This window comes from Theobroma cacao, chromosome 1 (genome assembly GCF_000208745.1).
Source record: "Theobroma cacao cultivar B97-61/B2 chromosome 1, Criollo_cocoa_genome_V2, whole genome shotgun sequence".
In the NCBI taxonomy this organism is placed as follows: domain Eukaryota; kingdom Viridiplantae; phylum Streptophyta; class Magnoliopsida; order Malvales; family Malvaceae; genus Theobroma; species Theobroma cacao.
The window spans coordinates 25,416,682-25,434,460 of NC_030850.1; the positions used below are offsets into that span (position 1 = coordinate 25,416,682).

General features: G+C 35.3%; 1 protein-coding gene across 1 annotated transcript; it reads right to left on the reverse strand.

Annotated features, from left to right (window-relative positions):
* On the reverse strand, positions 11,196 to 13,302 carry LOC18613017 (probable indole-3-pyruvate monooxygenase YUCCA8). Its single transcript, XM_007050029.2, has 3 exons — positions 12,467 to 13,302; positions 12,001 to 12,372; positions 11,196 to 11,727 (listed from the first exon to the last, which is right to left on the reverse strand). The coding sequence occupies exons 1-3, from the start codon at positions 13,139 to 13,141 to the stop codon at positions 11,500 to 11,502; spliced, it is 1,275 nt and encodes a 424-aa protein (XP_007050091.2). The 5' UTR covers positions 13,142 to 13,302; the 3' UTR covers positions 11,196 to 11,499.

Below are 17,779 nucleotides of genomic sequence, written 5' to 3' on the forward strand. Positions count from 1 at the left end.
AAAATTCGGCCAAAAATGGGACATTAACTCGGTAAATTTTCTACTTTGTTTTTCTATCACATTTAACCATTTTTCATCATTTTCTCTTCATTTCTCTTAGAATAAAAATCAGATCATCATCATTGTACCTCATTGCAGATTCGGCCAAGGGTGGGTATTGTGAAAATTTAATGCTTTCTTGCCCAATTTAATTTCTAAACACATTTAACTAACTAAAACTACCAATTTAACTAAAAATCAAAACCTAAAAATTTCAAAATCTCTCCCCTAGAATTTCGTCCAGCCCTTGATGTCACTTTTAGATCTCTCTCCTCAAGAATTCTAAATGGAAACAAAGGCATAGGAAAGGTAGAAATCAAGCTAAAGTCAAAAAATCTTACCGTTAGACGCGTAAATGGGCGAAAAACGCGAACTTCGCTTTGAATTTTCTTGTTTCTCTTTGGTTTTTTCTTTTTTGCTTCCTTTCCTCTCTATTTTCTCTCTTGTTCTCCCTTATGGCCAGCCAGCACTTAAAATGGGGTTTAAATGGGCTGACTTTTCATTAAAATAATATTATATCATTAAAAAAATACCACGTGTCATTTTCCCATTGGCCCATTTTTAAAATTTCATCCATTTGTTTTCAAATTTTCACCATACACTTGTCCCACATATCCATAGCTTAGATAAAATTCTCACACTTATCCAAAGTCTCGGTGGAGTAATTTTTGAAATTTACACTTTTACCCTCGTAAAAGTGAAAAATTACATTTTTGCCCAAAAAACTGAAAAATTGCCCATAAACATATTTTTCATCCCTTATACTCATACCATTCTCCAATTTGTCAAATTTGATCTAAATTCTCTCAAAATCTCAAATTTTGTCTACGGGTGGTAAAATTACGATTTTACCCCTACACTCCAAAAATCACCAGAATTAAACTTTTTCACTTCCTATCATTAAATTATACTCCAAATAGTTAATCTTGATCAAAAATTTCACTCCATTATCAAATTATTATCTTAGGTGGAAAAATGATGATTTTACCCCTGAACATCAAAATTTTTAATTTTACCCCTAATGAACCCTCGAACTCCGAACAATCATTTTTAGTCATACCTAGACTATAAAATATTAAATTTCATCCTACAATTCCTATTTGAACTAGTTCGAGGTTAAATCAACTCAAGTGTACCGTTAGGTACGATACCGGGTTTCGTTTATTCTTAGGTGCTTTCCTAGCATAATAACATGCTACTCAGTGCATGTAGTCATGACATGTGTTTACAGGGTCGGGTTTTACACATATTTTTCTTATTTTCTGCACATTTCTTTTTCTATTGCCATCATAAGATAAATGGCCAATTTTGTTGCAAATATAACACCTAGATGATGCATTAGCAGAATTTTTCTTGTGGTATGCATTTCTTTTTGAAGTTTCATTTTTCAAACTTTTAAGAGCTATGGTTTCATCAAGTGTTTTTTGCAAAGCTTCAGATTTATTGTCCAGCTCTAATTTTAAAACTTCAAAATCTGTTTTTGAATGTTTTAACTCAACTTGCAAAAAATTTCTGTGCTCAAAAATAGAGTTGAACTCTTCTCTTATCTTTTCCAAATCATTTTCAAAAGATGCAACATTTTTCTTTAAAGTCTTGTATTTTGAAAAGAGTTTTTCAAATTCATCATAAAGGCACTCATACTTATCTTGTAAATCATTAATAGAAATATTGCAGGGGGATAAGGATACCTAAGATTCATCATCTTGTGCCATCAAATACAGATTTGCTCTTTCCTTAGCTTTTCTTCCTCACTTTCAAAACTTGATGTGTCATTGTCTGACCAAGCAACTGCCACCATTGCCTTATTTGATTTCTTGTTTTTCTTTGGAGTCTCATTTTTCAGTAATGGGCATTCGGACTTAAAATGTCCAGGCTCTTGCATTTGAAGCATGTTAGCTCATCCTTTTTGTTGGAGTCATCTTTGTTTCTAGTTCTTCATGAAGAACCTTGATCTTTTCTAAACCCTCTTCTAGCCAATCTCCAGTTTCTTTTGCCCATAAGCTTTCTGAATTTCCTTGCAACCAATGCTAACTCTTCATCATCATCACAGGATAGCTCTTCTAGCTCTTTTTCAAGGATGTTAACTTTTAATGCAATGCTCTTTTTCTTTTCTTTTGCTTCCCTCTTATCTTCTTCTTCCTTTTCCTTAAGTTCTAACTCATGAATAAGGAGAGAACCACAAATCTCATATAGAGTAATAACATTTAGGTCCTTGGCTTCCCGAATTGCAATCACTTTAGGCTTCCAATTTTTTGGTAGGCTTCTAAGAAGTCTTTTAACAATCTTATGCTCGAGTATGGGTTTGCCTAGCTGACTAAGTTTGTTTGTGATATTTGTGAATCTATCTAACATGCTAGTGATATCTTCACTAGGCTCCATTTTAAACATTTCATAATTATGGGTCAAGAGGGCTATCTTGTACTCCTTGACTTGAGAAGTCCTTTCATGGATAATCCTAAGCTTATCCCACACTTGTTTAGCTGTTGCATAGCTTGATACTTTGTAGAATTCGGTGGGAGTCAAGGCACAATGCAATGTATTGATAGCCTTAAAATTTGTTTGGACTCTTTTAGTTTCAGCCTCGATCCATTCAAACTTTGGTTTAGGTATCATCTCATTGGTTACTACATTTAAGGTTGAGGGAATGAATGGTGCATCAGTTACGACGTCCCACATTTCATAATCAATTCCTCTAATGTATATTGACATCCTAGTGCTCAAATAAGGATAGTTAGAGCCATCAAACAGAGGCGGTCTATTTTTTGATTGTCCCTCAGCAACCACTGATTTTTGTAGAGCCATTAAGATCCTCCCAAAGGGTGTTAGACCATAATAACAGGGAATTAACTCTGATACTACTTGTTTGTCCCAATTAAATGTGCTAGAGCCGAGGTGAATAGCACTTTTTGGCTCTTGGCAAGATGAGGAACTAATTTAAAAAGCAATGAAAATAAAAACAGAGTAGACAATGCACAGAAATTTAGAATGGTTCGGTTCAAGACTTACATCCACTACCTTAATTATTCAATCAAGGATTTTCCAACCAATCCACTAAGAACCGATGAAATTCACAAGCTTTCACCAAGCTTTACAATGGCTTTTACCAAGCTTAGCCAAAACCTTTCATAATAGTTTTCCTGAGGTCAACTATAACCCAACACCTAACTTTTTAAGGCTAAGTTAGAATTTTTATCTAAACAAGCAATCCTAGCTTGATTGAACCCTTTAGAGTGACCCTTTCACTCTAAGAACATAAAAAGAAATGAAATAGAAGTGTACCTATGATCACAAAGTTGATCTAAGTGGTACAAGTTGAAGTGCAAAACACAATTACATAGATGGGCGTTGAGTGCAGTAAAGTGTAGAAAGATTTTTGCTAGTTTTTGAGCTTTTTTTGCTTGGAAGCCTTCTATATGAATTTTTAACCGTTGGAACCCTCTTTTATACTTGGAGAAACAACTCTGATGGAAGTTTGACAGTTTTTTGGCCGTTGGAAACAATTGGCAGTTGATTCTAGTCGTTAATCTATCTTTTAGTGCAAAGTTTAAACTTATAGGCAGAATGCTCTTAGTCGACTAACTGATATCTTAGTCGACTAAGTCATCTCTGTCTTCTCTTCCCAGTTTCTAGTAGTTCTGGCAGTGTGCACTTAGTCGACTAACTCATTCCTTGGTCGACTAAGTTGGTTCTGTTTCTCAATATTCTTCAGCCAGCCAACTTTTGATTTAAATCTTAGCTAACTAACTCTTCATTAAACAATTAAGGGACATTTGTCTTGCTGATCAATTGTGACTTTCGTAATTCTATGCTCTTTGATATGTGCATTTGAATGATTGATTACATATTTGCATACAATTTTGTCCTGCACACTTAATTAGAAATGTTAGACACAAATGAATGAGAATGTTTTATTATCATCGAAAACTAATGGAGCCAACAGCACCCACATGCTAGTTACAAGTATCTCTATACTTCAACTTATTAGAGCAGTTTCTTACCTCATAAGAATAAAACATAGCATGTGTTGATCGTTGAGCATTATTGATGCCCCGTCTTAATAATACAATGATCAGGAACTTTTAGGATCAATGCTTTGATGAATAAAGATCTCATAATTGTATCCCAATACAATTCTATTACAAGGCATATATAGTTCCATGGGCTTTATCTACATAAGTACAAGAAGTAAATAAATCACAAACTTATGGATAAAGAACTACCTTATAATTATTATAAATTAATAAAATATCATACATGAATAACCCAAAATATAATTCCCATAAGACCAAAGATTAGCTTGTAGGGCTCATACTAATAATTAATCAATTAACTAAAGGGGTTAATCGATTAAGGGTCAAACTTGAAATACCAAAAAAGCGTCAAAATTCAAATTCAAAATAAAGTTGACTGTTGAAAGAAGCCAAATGAAGGAATTCAAATTTGAAGATATTTTAATCAGTTAACATTTATTTCAATCAGTTAAAATTGAAAGAAGAGAGGTCTTAATTAGTTAAAAGAAGGATTAACCAATTAAAAAAAGATTGTTAATTGGAGAAATTTGAAAACAGAATGTTCTTAATCGGTTAAAGCCACTGTTAATCGATTAACACAGTGAAGTAGATTGCTAGACAAAAACACTTTAACCAGTTAACGCTCACTTTTAATTGATTAAAGAGTTACTGCCAACAATTTGAAAATAGTCACTAAAAGACAAAATAACAGCTATTTCTGCTCCAAAATTATTTTTAATAGCTAGAAATTGTCCTCCAAGTATAAATAGAGGTATAAATGGTCAAAAATGATAAAGAGAAGATATCCAAAGTGATTTTAAGCTTAGAAAATCAAAAATCTTCTCTTAACACTTGTATTTCACTCCCATTCTTTGAAAAAGTGTTTGAGCTTAACTTTGTATTTTTTAGATCAGCTAGGTGATCAATTATCTTTATCTTTTCTCTATTTATTGTTTACTTAGAGTGTGAGAGACACTCTAAGAGGTAGACTAAGCTTAGGAAAGCTTGGGAAATCTTTTAAGTGTTTTGAGCATGAGTTAGAAGCTTACCTTGTAAAAGCTTGGTGGAAGTTGTCAATTCAACTAGTTTTGTAAAGTTAGGTTGAAAATCCTTAATTAGGGAAAATCGAGGTAATAGATGTAGGTTAAGGGGACCGAACCACTATAAATATTTTTGTTTTGTCCACTTCTCTTTACCCTTTCTTTACTTGGTAATTTTCTACCTTTACAAGTTTAAAACTCTCCTTTTCCAAATCTTTCAAAAGTTTTTCAACCTTAAGAGTTTCCTTCAAATTTCTTAAAAGTGTTATTTAAACCTTCCCCTCTCTAGCACTCCATTGGGACCAACATAGGTATATCCATCTAGGCATTTACATATATATACATCATTCACATACCATGGCAGCTTATTATTCAATGCATGATGCACTACATGCATTTTATTCAAACAAATAAACCCACTCACAATGACAATTGAAGGCACTCCCATAGCCAAGCTCAACTTTCTAGCCTCCAATCATTTTCTAGCTGACCAATGCATTAATAGCTTTAATTTCCCTTTAAACAAATCAAAATAATAATTATTTCCCAGCTTTCGAAAGTTTCTAGCCTTTCAAACTAGGCTTTATTCCAACTACTCATAGTTATAAAACCTAGGTTTCAAATCTTAAGTTTAAAAGCTTAAATCCTTACCTTTAATGTTGGGTCGCCCAAATCTTTGCTCCAAATTTCTAACAAAACCTAGAGGGAAAATCACCAAAGTTGGAACAAATGGGTTTCAAAATTATAAACTATTCAAATCCAAAATCAATCAATGCAAATGCTTAATCTTACCTCTAGAATGGTTTTTCCAAGCTCAGATTTACTCCAAACGAGCTCCAAAATTTTCTTAAGGGTTAGGGTTTTGGAAGAGTAAAGAGAGAAAGTTTTCCTTTTGTTTTCAAATAGGCAAATGGCCCATACCCCCTTTTATTTTTGTATTTTGGAGCTGATCTATTAATAGATGGAAGGCATTCATCGATAGATCCTACTAAAATTTTTGGGCATTGACCTTCATCTATCAATAAATTTGTCGAGTCTATCGATAGATGGTATACTAAACACTTTCACATTTTCCCCGTTCAGCTATCTATCGATAGATTCCGTAGATCGATTGATAAATGGTTCTCAATTTGGTTTCCATTATATTCATATAGCTATTTATCGATAGATCCCGTGGATCTATCGATAGATTCCGTAGATCTATTGATAAATGGTTCTCAATTTGGTTTCCATTAGATTCATATAGCTATTTATCGATAGATCCCGTGGATCTATTAATAGATTCCATCTAGATCACTTCATACAATGCCCGAGTGGACATTTATCAATAGTTAAGGTCCATCTATCAGTAAATGTTTGTCCAACTTGTTTTCCTCATGCCTCTTATCCTGCATCTATCGATCTATCAATAGATCCTGCCCGAAGTTTAGATTTCCACTCCTTTCAATCCCTAAACTCACTCTCTTAGGCATTTAATTCATTTCCATCCAATATCCACATTTCAAACATTCATATAACTTAAAATTCCTTAAACATATACTCAAACGTAAAATCAAATCTCTATCTAAACTTAAAAATTCAAGATTTATCAAACATTTCTCTAAGATTTTGCCTAAGTGCCATGAGGAATGCTTCCATATACTTTACATATTCAACATGGCTTCAAAATCCTCAAATACACAATAAATTCTAAGATCATTCTCCATACATATAGGCATATTCTCAAACCTCTAAGTACATACATCAAAATTCAAATCAACTCTTCCAATAACGTAGTTAATATATTTCCATAACCCATAAGCAAAGTCAACGGTGTTACACTTTGATAATTCGAGTATGTGATATGAGATGCTAGAATAATTCCCATCTGATCTAGGTTGATTGGAGATGTTGTGACCACATTTCTACTTGCATTATGATGCATTATATCACATGTCTATGAACTTATCTATTTTATTAGAAACTCTTTTGTTTATGGCTTGATTCTTTCTATTCCCACTCACTGAGTTATGAAAGGACTCACCTCAATCAAATTGTGGCCTTGTGCAGGTAAATAACTCTATGGGGATTTCCATGTGGGTAGTGCATAGCCAACGCTTCTTCTATAAATTGACTTTTGGCATCTAGTAGGCATCTTCGCTGATGTGTCCACTCCGTTGAGTCTGATTCAAGCATGTTCTAGTTTTGAGTTTTGGTTTTCAAACTAAACTATATTTCGGGTTTTTTACATTCATTATGTTTCGAAATATGTAGACACAATGTTGTCACTTGTTTCTATCATTTGATGTACAGGATGGACCCGCTGTGCTAGCCAAGTTATGGCTATGTGAATACTATGATAAAATGTGGTTGTATAAAACATGCCATGGGGCAAGTGTTAAAGTACTTGAAGTTGTGTTTATAAAATTAATATGCCCTTGGATTTGTAAACCATTCTGGAATGTATGTTCTATATATTGATGTTATGATGTTCTGAGGCTTGCTTGGGTCTCGCGGATGTCATCTATTGAACTCATGTGCTGGTCATGACTTATGGATTTGGGTCTTGACATCACTCTATGGTATGATATACTTTATCAAGAAAGTACTCAAGTTAGATCTCAAAGATTGCAACTTGCAGATTGAGTTTGATTATGGCTATTTACTTTGGGGAACACAATGTAAATGTCCTTAACTCATCAATCATCGTGGTGTGAGAATTTGTCATGGCATTGTAGAATTGAATTTTCTCAACTTCAACCTTCAGGTGGCTTTCATTATTGAAATTGGAAGAAATTTAGCGTACTTATGACTCAATTTTAATATTAACCCAATGTTACAAAAGATTTAATGACATTACCTAAAAACCCCTAAAGCTAATAATTTAATAAGTAACGTTATGGGAAATAGTTTGATAAGTAATTGTTTGTTTGATTATGTATGTTGAAGAAAATGTATTTGATAATGTTGATATGGACCCAACCCAAAAAAATTCCTGACTACGCCATTGGAGCTATCATATCTTGTTTGTAGCTTTTCTCCAGTTTTGTTTTGTCTGAAACTTTTGAGACTTTTCTTGATTGATGAATCTAACTAGAAACACAATATATTATCATGTCCTGATAAGCCTGTCTAGTCAGTTTCTAGGACATAGTTAGCTAGGCTGCATTAAAAGGTCTAAGTTGCACTAGCATCGTACTCAAAACTGTATAGGTTTCCACTAACTCGTGATGGAAGTAAAATGTCTGTCCTGTGTCCTATCTCAGTTCCTGGATAGGATAAAACAGGTGGGCTATGACAACTTGGCATGTCAATCTCGAGGTTGTGACTTGGTCGGGCTGTTCGCAAGTTTATTTGTCAATCCAACATAGTCATAAAACCGAATTCTTGTTGTGTTCTTGTAAGGCAATCATTAATTTAGTCTCTTGGAATATCAGTTTCTGATCTTTCAACTCAGCTGAGCTGGACGATCTTGTCACGATCTTAGTCGCAAACTCAAGGTTATAAGTCATGCTAATTTCACTAGAATGTTAAGAAAATCAGGACACCTCCTCATGATATATCATCAACTTTTAAGAGTGAATTGACAAGTAATCAAAAGAGTTGTCTGCTAGGAGATTCAGAAGGCTCAGGCCGTACCTTAGGCGCATAATCGTGAGTTTCTAGTGAAATTTGGAGATTTAGCTACATATAAGAACTGTTCAGGGAATCCTATTATAATGGGACTTTTTTTTTTTCTTTTTTTCCTTTAAGCACCAAGACAAATTGCTCAACGCACTTATGAGGAATCCTCTTAGACTTTTAGGAACCGATGAATTTAATGCCAATGCCATTAGACTTGGTCATCCAATCCAACTGTACTTGCAGTCTACTGCAATTGTTTGCATTCTCTCCACTCTCTAGAGTCTAGAATTGCAAGATTGTATTATTTAGAAAGCAGGTCAGGCTGTAAAGGGGTTGAATCATTTAGTAGTTCCTACAAACTCTTTAGTCCCCCTATAAATTGCATGTTCTGAGCAATGTTCATTACTTCGTTTAGGTCCACACCGCCCGGAGTCTCTGGTCGACACAGCCATGTGAAGAAACAAATGCTGACTAGCAGACTATGGTTTTCTGCAAGATGAAGATGATGGGTCCCCTGTAGAGGGATTTTGGCAAGGAAAAGAGGTAGCCATCCCATGTGTTATTTCACTATTCTTAGCAGTGATGTCCAAATTATAAGGGACTAGAGACATGCATTACTATGGTTATCAGTGATGTCGAAATTATAGGGGTTCGGAAACATGTAGCTAAACCAGGGAAAATGACAGATGTTTTCAGCTGTTCAGTGCAGTCAGGGGTTAGGGAAAAACTGATCAGTTTGCTGCGTTGAAGGGCATGGTAATGAAGGGAACAGATGGGTCATTGAATTCAAAGCCCTGTTGTAATTTCTGAATCAGTGCCATTGAAAACCAATGCGGGCTGTCTCTATGTTCTATTTGGGAATGTGAAGAGAAAGGCCCCATGGCTTATGCTTAGTTTTGAAGTTTCCAACTTAATGGAGTCAATGGACATTAACTTTTTGTGGGCTTTTAATTCTTGAACCTATGCTGTGTGGACTCTCGAGTTGCTCCTTTCAATAGGTGAGCTACTTGTTGAATTCTAAAAATCTCTTTGCTGAGAGGTACTCTTCTCTCAGCCGCTAAGCACGAAGCCATCGGCTGCAATAACTCCAGTCCATTTAGTTTTAAACCGTCCACTCATCGGATTCGGATGCTTTCCAAGAGACTGTATACAATACAATGCTAGCAAGCAAAAATATTTCCAAAAGCTCGAGTCAGCGTCAAGGCAATTGCATTTCTTTTATTACACCAAGCCGCCAACCAAGAAACTGCATGCAATCAAATCGAAAGCAATTTAAAAGCAGAGAATGCTACAACTTAAATCTAAGATATAGCTATTGCGATTTTCGTCTTGCGCTAGCAACTTGAGTTAGCAATGTATAATATATTATTAGAATTTCAAATTTTCCCAGTTTTATTACTGATTAATGGCGTTGGAAGTATAATTGTAAGGATAGAGTCAGAGGCTCAGACCTAGGGAAGTTGGACTTTTGAGTTTCAGTGAAAGCAATGTCAATGTGTTTGACTTCCCAAATTGTGGTGCTGTTCTGTGTATGGAAGGGCTTTGTGAGTTCTATGTCTGTGATAAGCTTTAGAAGAAGAAATATTGGTCATTGAAAAAACAAAAGTAAAATTAACACTAGAACTGGTCTAAACTCAACATACTTGTGTAGTTAATTATCACGTCAGTCTAACACACTGATCAAGGTTTCAGGTTTGATTTCCGGTGGATGCCACCAGTTAAGTTTTTTTTTGCACTCATACAACTCCCAGCCATGAGTCCATGGAGTGTAATACAACAGTGCCCTTATTCATTTGAACCGCTCATTAGCACATAAACTCATGAATTAGTTCTCACTTCTCAAGTTATGGAATATGCTTTACAGAAAAGATCTAACTGTAATTACCCATGAGAGCTTCAAGGCTCCATCCATGTGCAAGGCATCAGACTTTTAAGTCTAGATTATTCAATAAGTTGGTCAATGAAAAAGATAATAGTATTTAAGGGAATAGTGATGTGTAGCCCATCTTGGAGTTTGTCTATCCTCAAAAGAAAACAAGGTGGTGGTGGGTATGGTGGGAGCTGGGTTCCGTCGTCCCTCATGATCATGGGTCCTACCCATCTATGGTGACAGACGTTTTTGGGGCAACTTGCAAATCTGAAACATTGAATCAGTGGCCTTTACCTTGACACAATAGTTTGATGGTTATTTCTAAGCATATGCCATGTACCGTCTAAGAGAGAGTGGTTGGGAAAAAACTGTTCCTAATCTAAGATTTGATCAATTAGATTGTGAAAGTTATGTCAAGGGAGGGATTCAGCTGAATAAGGAAGAATCAAGAGAGTAACTGGTTTAGAGGAAACCTTTTGCTGGTTGAGATTTGAGGCTTTTGCTATGTCAAAGTCATGAATTTGTGGATCGAACATTTTGCATAACAGTACTGTGAATAAAATCTTGAAACCAATCAATAAAAAGGAACAAAGCAATGATGGAATATAGAGAAAGGAAACTGTATCCTTTTAACTTGATTACTGAATTAATTATGGTACAAACGCTGTATGAAAAGAAGAAGCAGAAGAAGAATAAAAGCCTCATCATCCTCAGTATACAAAACGCCCAAAGACATCAAAATTGGGCCTTCGGAGAGGGCTCTGTCAGCCTGTGCTATCAGTTTTGTTTCTTTTTCTTTTTTTTTTTGGTGTATTGTACAGTATTTTCATTTTTTTTTTATTTTTTACACCATTGAAAAACAAAAGAACAAAGGTAATTTTACTGGCTGCTGCTGAAACACCTTTTTTTTTTGTTGGTTTTTCTGACGATTAGAAATTTAAAACTGTGAAATGCATCGTCTATGGCAAGCTATGGTTCTCTTTTTCTGCCGCTTAGTTTCATCTTTCCAGACCTTGGCAATGTCTTGTGCAATCCTCATGGCATCAGAGTAAGCACCAGAGAGCCCTCTCCTCGTGAACCCAACTGCATAGAGTCCAGCATTGCCTTTCCAGCCATGTGGGAAGGGAGCCTTTGGGAATCCATTCTTGGAGAAGAATTCACCTTCCTGTTCATCATGGAACCAAAACAAGATTAGTTCATTTGTCCCAAAAACTCTATATTGGTCAAAGATGGAAAAATTTACAAAAAAAAGTCTGTAGAAGGTTCTTAAAACAGTTCCTTCTTCTTCCCCCCTTTTTTTAGAAAAAAATGATAAAAAATATTTGTGGTTTAAGGAAATAGGACAAATCATAGTCTGACATTTTTCAGTAAAAAATATATTCCTTCACATTACAAAAAGTTCAAAAGCTGAGCAGAGGAGTTTAGAGCATTTTCTCACCTGAAGCCAGGAGGGAACATTGCTGCGGTATCCGGTAGCCAGAACAACTGAGTCGATATCAAGTTTTTCACCATTAACAAGCTCAACCTGTCCACGTGAGAAACGCTTGATTCCAGGAACAACATTAATGTCTCCTGATCTAATTTTCTCCAATGCACCAATGTCCAAAACAGGGGTTTTTCCTTTGGTGTTCTTGAGTTCCAATGGACCCATTGATGGCCTTTTCAGCCCGTATTTCTCGATGTTTCCGAGCACCAACCAGGCCAAGATCAACATAAGCTTGTCAACAAGCCAAAGGGGCAGCCGTTTCAACAACAAAATAGCTAATTCAAATGTCGATTTCCCAAAAATTTCTCTTGGCAAGACATGAACCTGTTAAAAGGAAAACAGATTAGAATTTGATCTCATGGTTTTATTTCTCTTTAAAGAATATATCTGATAATTAAGGCATGTGTTGGTGACTTACCGAGCTGCGAACCACCATTGAGGGTGAAGCATTGTGGTTACAAAGATCAAGAGAAACTTCCATGCCCGAGTTGCCACAGCCGACAACTAGTACTTTCTGTCCCTTGAATTTTTCGCCAGACTTGTAGTCACAAGCATGGATAACTTCACCACCGAACTCGGCCAATCCTTGAACATCTGGCACCACACACTCGGCATTTTCACCTGTGGCCACCACAAGCCAGCGGCAAATGTACTCAAACTCAGTCTTGCTTGAGCCACTTGAAACGACGGTCTTGACCCTCCAGAAGCCACTGGTCTCGTCATATCTAACCGACTGCACACACTCATTGAATTTTGGGTTGATATCAAAATGCATGGCATATGATTCAAGGTACTCAATGAACTGTCTCTTTGTTGGGTACTCAGGGAATTCCTCAGGGAAAGGTAGTTTGGGGAGTTGGCAGAAGTGTTTGGGAAGGTGAAGCTTTAGCCTGTCATAGGTGCGTTTTTGCCACAAAGATGCAATGCATTCAGCTCTTTCAAGAACTACAAAGGGCACCCTTTGTTCTCTAAGGCAAGCAGCTGTGGCAAGCCCTGAGGGTCCGGCACCAACTATGACCGGACCATTGACCAAAGTCCATTTACGTTGAAAGAAATATTGATCTTGGTCAACAAGGCGGAACAAGTTCTCCATTGTTATGAGGGAGAAATCGGGAATTCTTTGTTTGGTGTGGTTTAGGCTTGGGTGAAGGATGTGCAAGAGTGAATTCGTTTTTTGAAAATATGCGTTTATATAGGAGAACACAAATGGGAGAGCAAAAGAAGGAGACGATGTTTGTTGAGAAGAGAGTTGGATGTTCTTGGTTTGGAGGGAGGAGAGGGGTAGGGGGATGCTTAAATAGGGGAGGTGGCATGAAAGGACCATGTGATGGCATTCAAGAGTTAATGCGTTTGAAAGGGCCAGTTTCAAATCATACATTCAAGAGTTAATGGCTACCTTTTCTTATTTTATCGAGTATTTTAATAGATCTCATACATTATACTTGTTTAAAATATTAGCATTGTTTTTTGGGATTTATTTTATTCTTTCCTTTAGAACGTTTTTGTGTTATAAAGATGTGGTCAATACTTTTTTCTTTTGATAATAATAACTACTATTTTTGTTTTTGTTTTTATTTAGAAATTATTATGCCAAGTAGCTGGGTATACAATAAGCAAAAATTGAGGGGGGAGAATACTTGGGTTACCAATGACAACATAGAGTTTCAATGATTTAGATGTCAAACATCAAATGTGCATGTAGATTTCCTACCAAGCTTGAGATTCCATATTATTGTATATCAATAATTGTATGTTCCATCAACTTAATAGTAAGTGAATTTTTTATAGGATTATTATATAACATATATAAAAAAAAAGAAGAAAGAAAAGTATTTTAAATGCACAATCACAATCAATTAGCACAACTGTTGATATACATCATGGCAAATATGTGCAAAAGATGATTGGGATGATTGCAATGTTGTTGTTAGTTTTTTTATAAAAAAAAAAAAGAAAAGAAATACATTTAAGAATGAAGAGAAGATGATTGGGATGATGCCATTTGATGCTTGGCAAATTTCTTATTTTAAAAAGATACATTTAATCATTAAGAAGGAATTCAACAGCTACAAAGAACGAAAAAAAGAGTCCTTCAATGCAGAAATTAAGGGTGGTTTATGTTGTATCATTTGAGGTAAAAGGCAGTAATCAAAGATGAAGGAGAGGGATTAGAGGGAGAATTAGGGAGCAATGAAAGTGACACAACATCCTCATCTGATTCTATGGACCCATTAAGGAGTTTCTGCAAGCCGAAAATGTTAATAATAATAATAAACAATCAATAATAAATAATAAATAAAAAAGGTTTGGGGAATAAACAAAAAAATCTGTGGAAGTGGAAGGCCAAGTGGCAGAGAGAGGATGCTGAGTAGGATATAGGCGATGTTCCCACGTGCAGTGGACGAGCCAAGTTGCGAATAGGGTAGGGGCCTCAGTGTCACAATCTTTGGCCCTCAGTCCCACACAGCCCCTCCATAGCTTTGGGATTGCGACTTGTAAGGCTGTTTCTACCCTCTAAGCCCATTCTGCCAACCGTCCTCCACACCACCCTTGCGCCATCTGTCGACCCCGCTTCCCGTCCCTATGCAATTTGTTTACTAATTTTCACACCACTTTTCCAAACCCCATTAAAAAAAAAAATCTGTGCTATTAGCCAAATTATACACACTCACACCACACTTGGTTAACTATTTCTGTTTCTAGGCTTACGTTTTGCATGGTCGATTAAGGTTGCAAAAAGTAAGATGGGTAGAGGAAATGTGAGATGCCAAAACATATCAATATATATATATATATATATATATATATATATATATGTGTGTGTGTATATATTTGTTATAGTCTTTATTGCTTAGCATTAGCTAGCTGGGGTTTATCTGACATCAAACTTATACCTTTGAAATAGTTTAGCTTTCATGAACTTTGATGATTTTTATTCTGTTAAAGAGTTACTTCTGAGAAAAGGGTTTGAAAATCAATAATATATAATACATTGTATATCTCGCAGACCTCGAGCAATGAGGAAAAAACTTCGAAATTGGATGAAAATATGTATGTTGGAGGGAATATTCTTTATGCATGGTAAAGATTGTGAAGTAGTAGGATAATATAGGTTCAAAGCATGAATACACATCTTTGTTATGATCAAACCAAAACCTAATTATGTTTTCATTCAAGGTACGTGGAAGGCCGATAAGCATTGTTGCTTTCGGTGAATGCTTGTGAGTTTGACACGCACGCCTGCCTTGTAAAGTGAGGGTATCAGAGCTTTTTTTTTTTTTCTTTTACTTTTTATGCTGATTATGATGGTGATTAGTTGAATGCTTAGGTTTTAGGGGTTGTTTGTACTTTCCTGGAATAGGCCTGTCAAAGTACAAGTTTATGATTATATGAAAAATTTGGAGTTGGAGGTAGCTAAGCTAGGCCAGCCCCACCCACCCACTTAATGGTGTTGATGAGTAAAAACCAAATTCATGAGAAGGAAGGGGCACCGAAGGAGAGAGGGATGCATGTGCATTGAGGACCTTGAATTCCATGTAGTCTCTCCTTTTCATGAAAAGATTGAGAGCTATGAGCTTGGCGTTTCTAAGGTTAACCATTTTAAAATCATTTTGGAGAATGAGCAGAATCACCGTTCCCACCTTTTGCTCTCTATTTCCCCCTTCAAGACAACTTAATATAAACAACTAAAAACAAGCCTCCAAATGCAAGCATACAAAGAGATATGAAAGAGAGAGAGAGAGATAAAAACTTAGTCATATCCCATGCATGATATCTGATAGGGATATGTGTATTTTTGTTATCCCCAGAGCCTCCCACACACCAAGTGACCAGCCTTGCATTGCTCCACCACCAGGCAGCGCTTTCTACTTTTAGGATGGGATTGATGGGTTTCTTTTTCTTTTAAAGAAAAAGAAAAAAAAAAAGGAAATTTCGATTCCTTTGTAGCAAGATCATAGAGGTTTCATTCGATAACTTTTGTGAACAGTCGGCGGTGTATACACTTTGGTAGGGGAAGTTAGCGCGTTTTGGGTAGAACATCTTTATATATAAATAGTGCCAACCCTATCTAGATTATATATTAACCCCCAAAAAGCTTTTGCTAAAATCTATAATTATAGTTTCAGTCACGCGTAACGAAAAGTTCAAGAAAGGCAAAATCATTGGCATATATATATACACAGACACACACACATTTATATAGTCACTGAACTGGCTTCTCACCAAGTTTACACTACTCTTGCACCTAGCTGGAACCTCAATTGCCGACTTAACTAAGCAGAAAGTTAAAGGGTTTCTATGAAAAACAACAATAGTTAGTACTATAATATATATATGTATGTATGCACTCTCTCTACTTTTGGCTGCACTATTTATTTAGCAACAAACATATATAGTTTAGAATCAGCGTAAGGGGCGAGCACATTATATATATGTAGTCAAGGGTGACCATGAATCCAATTGCATGCAATAGCTACCTCGCCATAATCTTTATCAACTTAATCATACAATATTCTTCACTACTATTTTTCTTCATCATTCCTTTATAATTTTGTAGCAGTACATACTCTCCTTTTATTCATCACAGGGAATTGAATATGCGAGAGAGATTGAGCTCAATTACAAGTTATTGATTAGCATCCAATTAGGAGGTGATAGTTGGTTGTCAATGGAGTACTCATTATCAAATATACATACATATATATTTTCCTGTAAACATAACAAGACGAGGACAGTTCTGAAATTGAAGATGAGGTCAATGCTAGTATAGAGCTACCAGTTGAATTAAGGAAAAATCTTTCTTTCTTGTCATTATTCATTATATTTTGTTTTTTTTCCCAGTTAATTTTTACAAAGTTTGGTAGGGTCTGTCCATACGTGTTACAGATTTCTTTTATTGGGTCAACCAAATGAGAAAACGCATATCTTTACTTAGTTGCACAAGATATTAAATAATTAATTAAGTTCCAAGGTTAGGTTCAATTCATGATTAAGCGAGGACCCCAAAAGATTGCAAGTTCTATTTCCATAATTTTTACTAATTAGAACTTTTCAGCTCTCTCTCCCTCTCAGATTCCATGAATAAATTATAGAAGATGCATACTCATGGCAGCCACTACTTGAAACTTTTTATACCCTCCCTATTATTATTCATCTATGTATAAAAATTAACCCACTTACTTGCCCACCCAACAATTACAAAAGTATAAAGGTAACTTTTATTCTTATAAATTTACTATTACAAAAATATCAACCAGACAGAATTTAAAAACATTTATTCTTGTAAATTCACTTGAAGAGAATTGAGGTTCGAGAGTTAAATATTTCACACTTTCCCAATTTTCATTAATATTGTATTTATCCATATTTACAAAAAAAAAATGTATAATTATTAAAAAATTATTAAAGGTAGCTTTTCAAGAAACAATTTTTGGTCACTTAATGTTTGGAGACTTTCTGTTTTGGTTCACTTAATTTTTAGAAGTAACGTTTTGATCATGAAAATTTAAAAGTATTATTATTTTGGTCACTCAACCATTAAAAAAATTAAATATGAAGAATTTTAAAAGAAAATAAATAAAAATTTTGGAAAAAATTCTTGCCATGTGGACATGTTCACATAACAAGAGCAGATGATGTGGTCTATTTTCTTTTGACAGATGAGTTCAAAATAACAACACCCATTAATGTTGGTAAACCAAAATGTTACTTTTTAAAATTGAGTAATCAA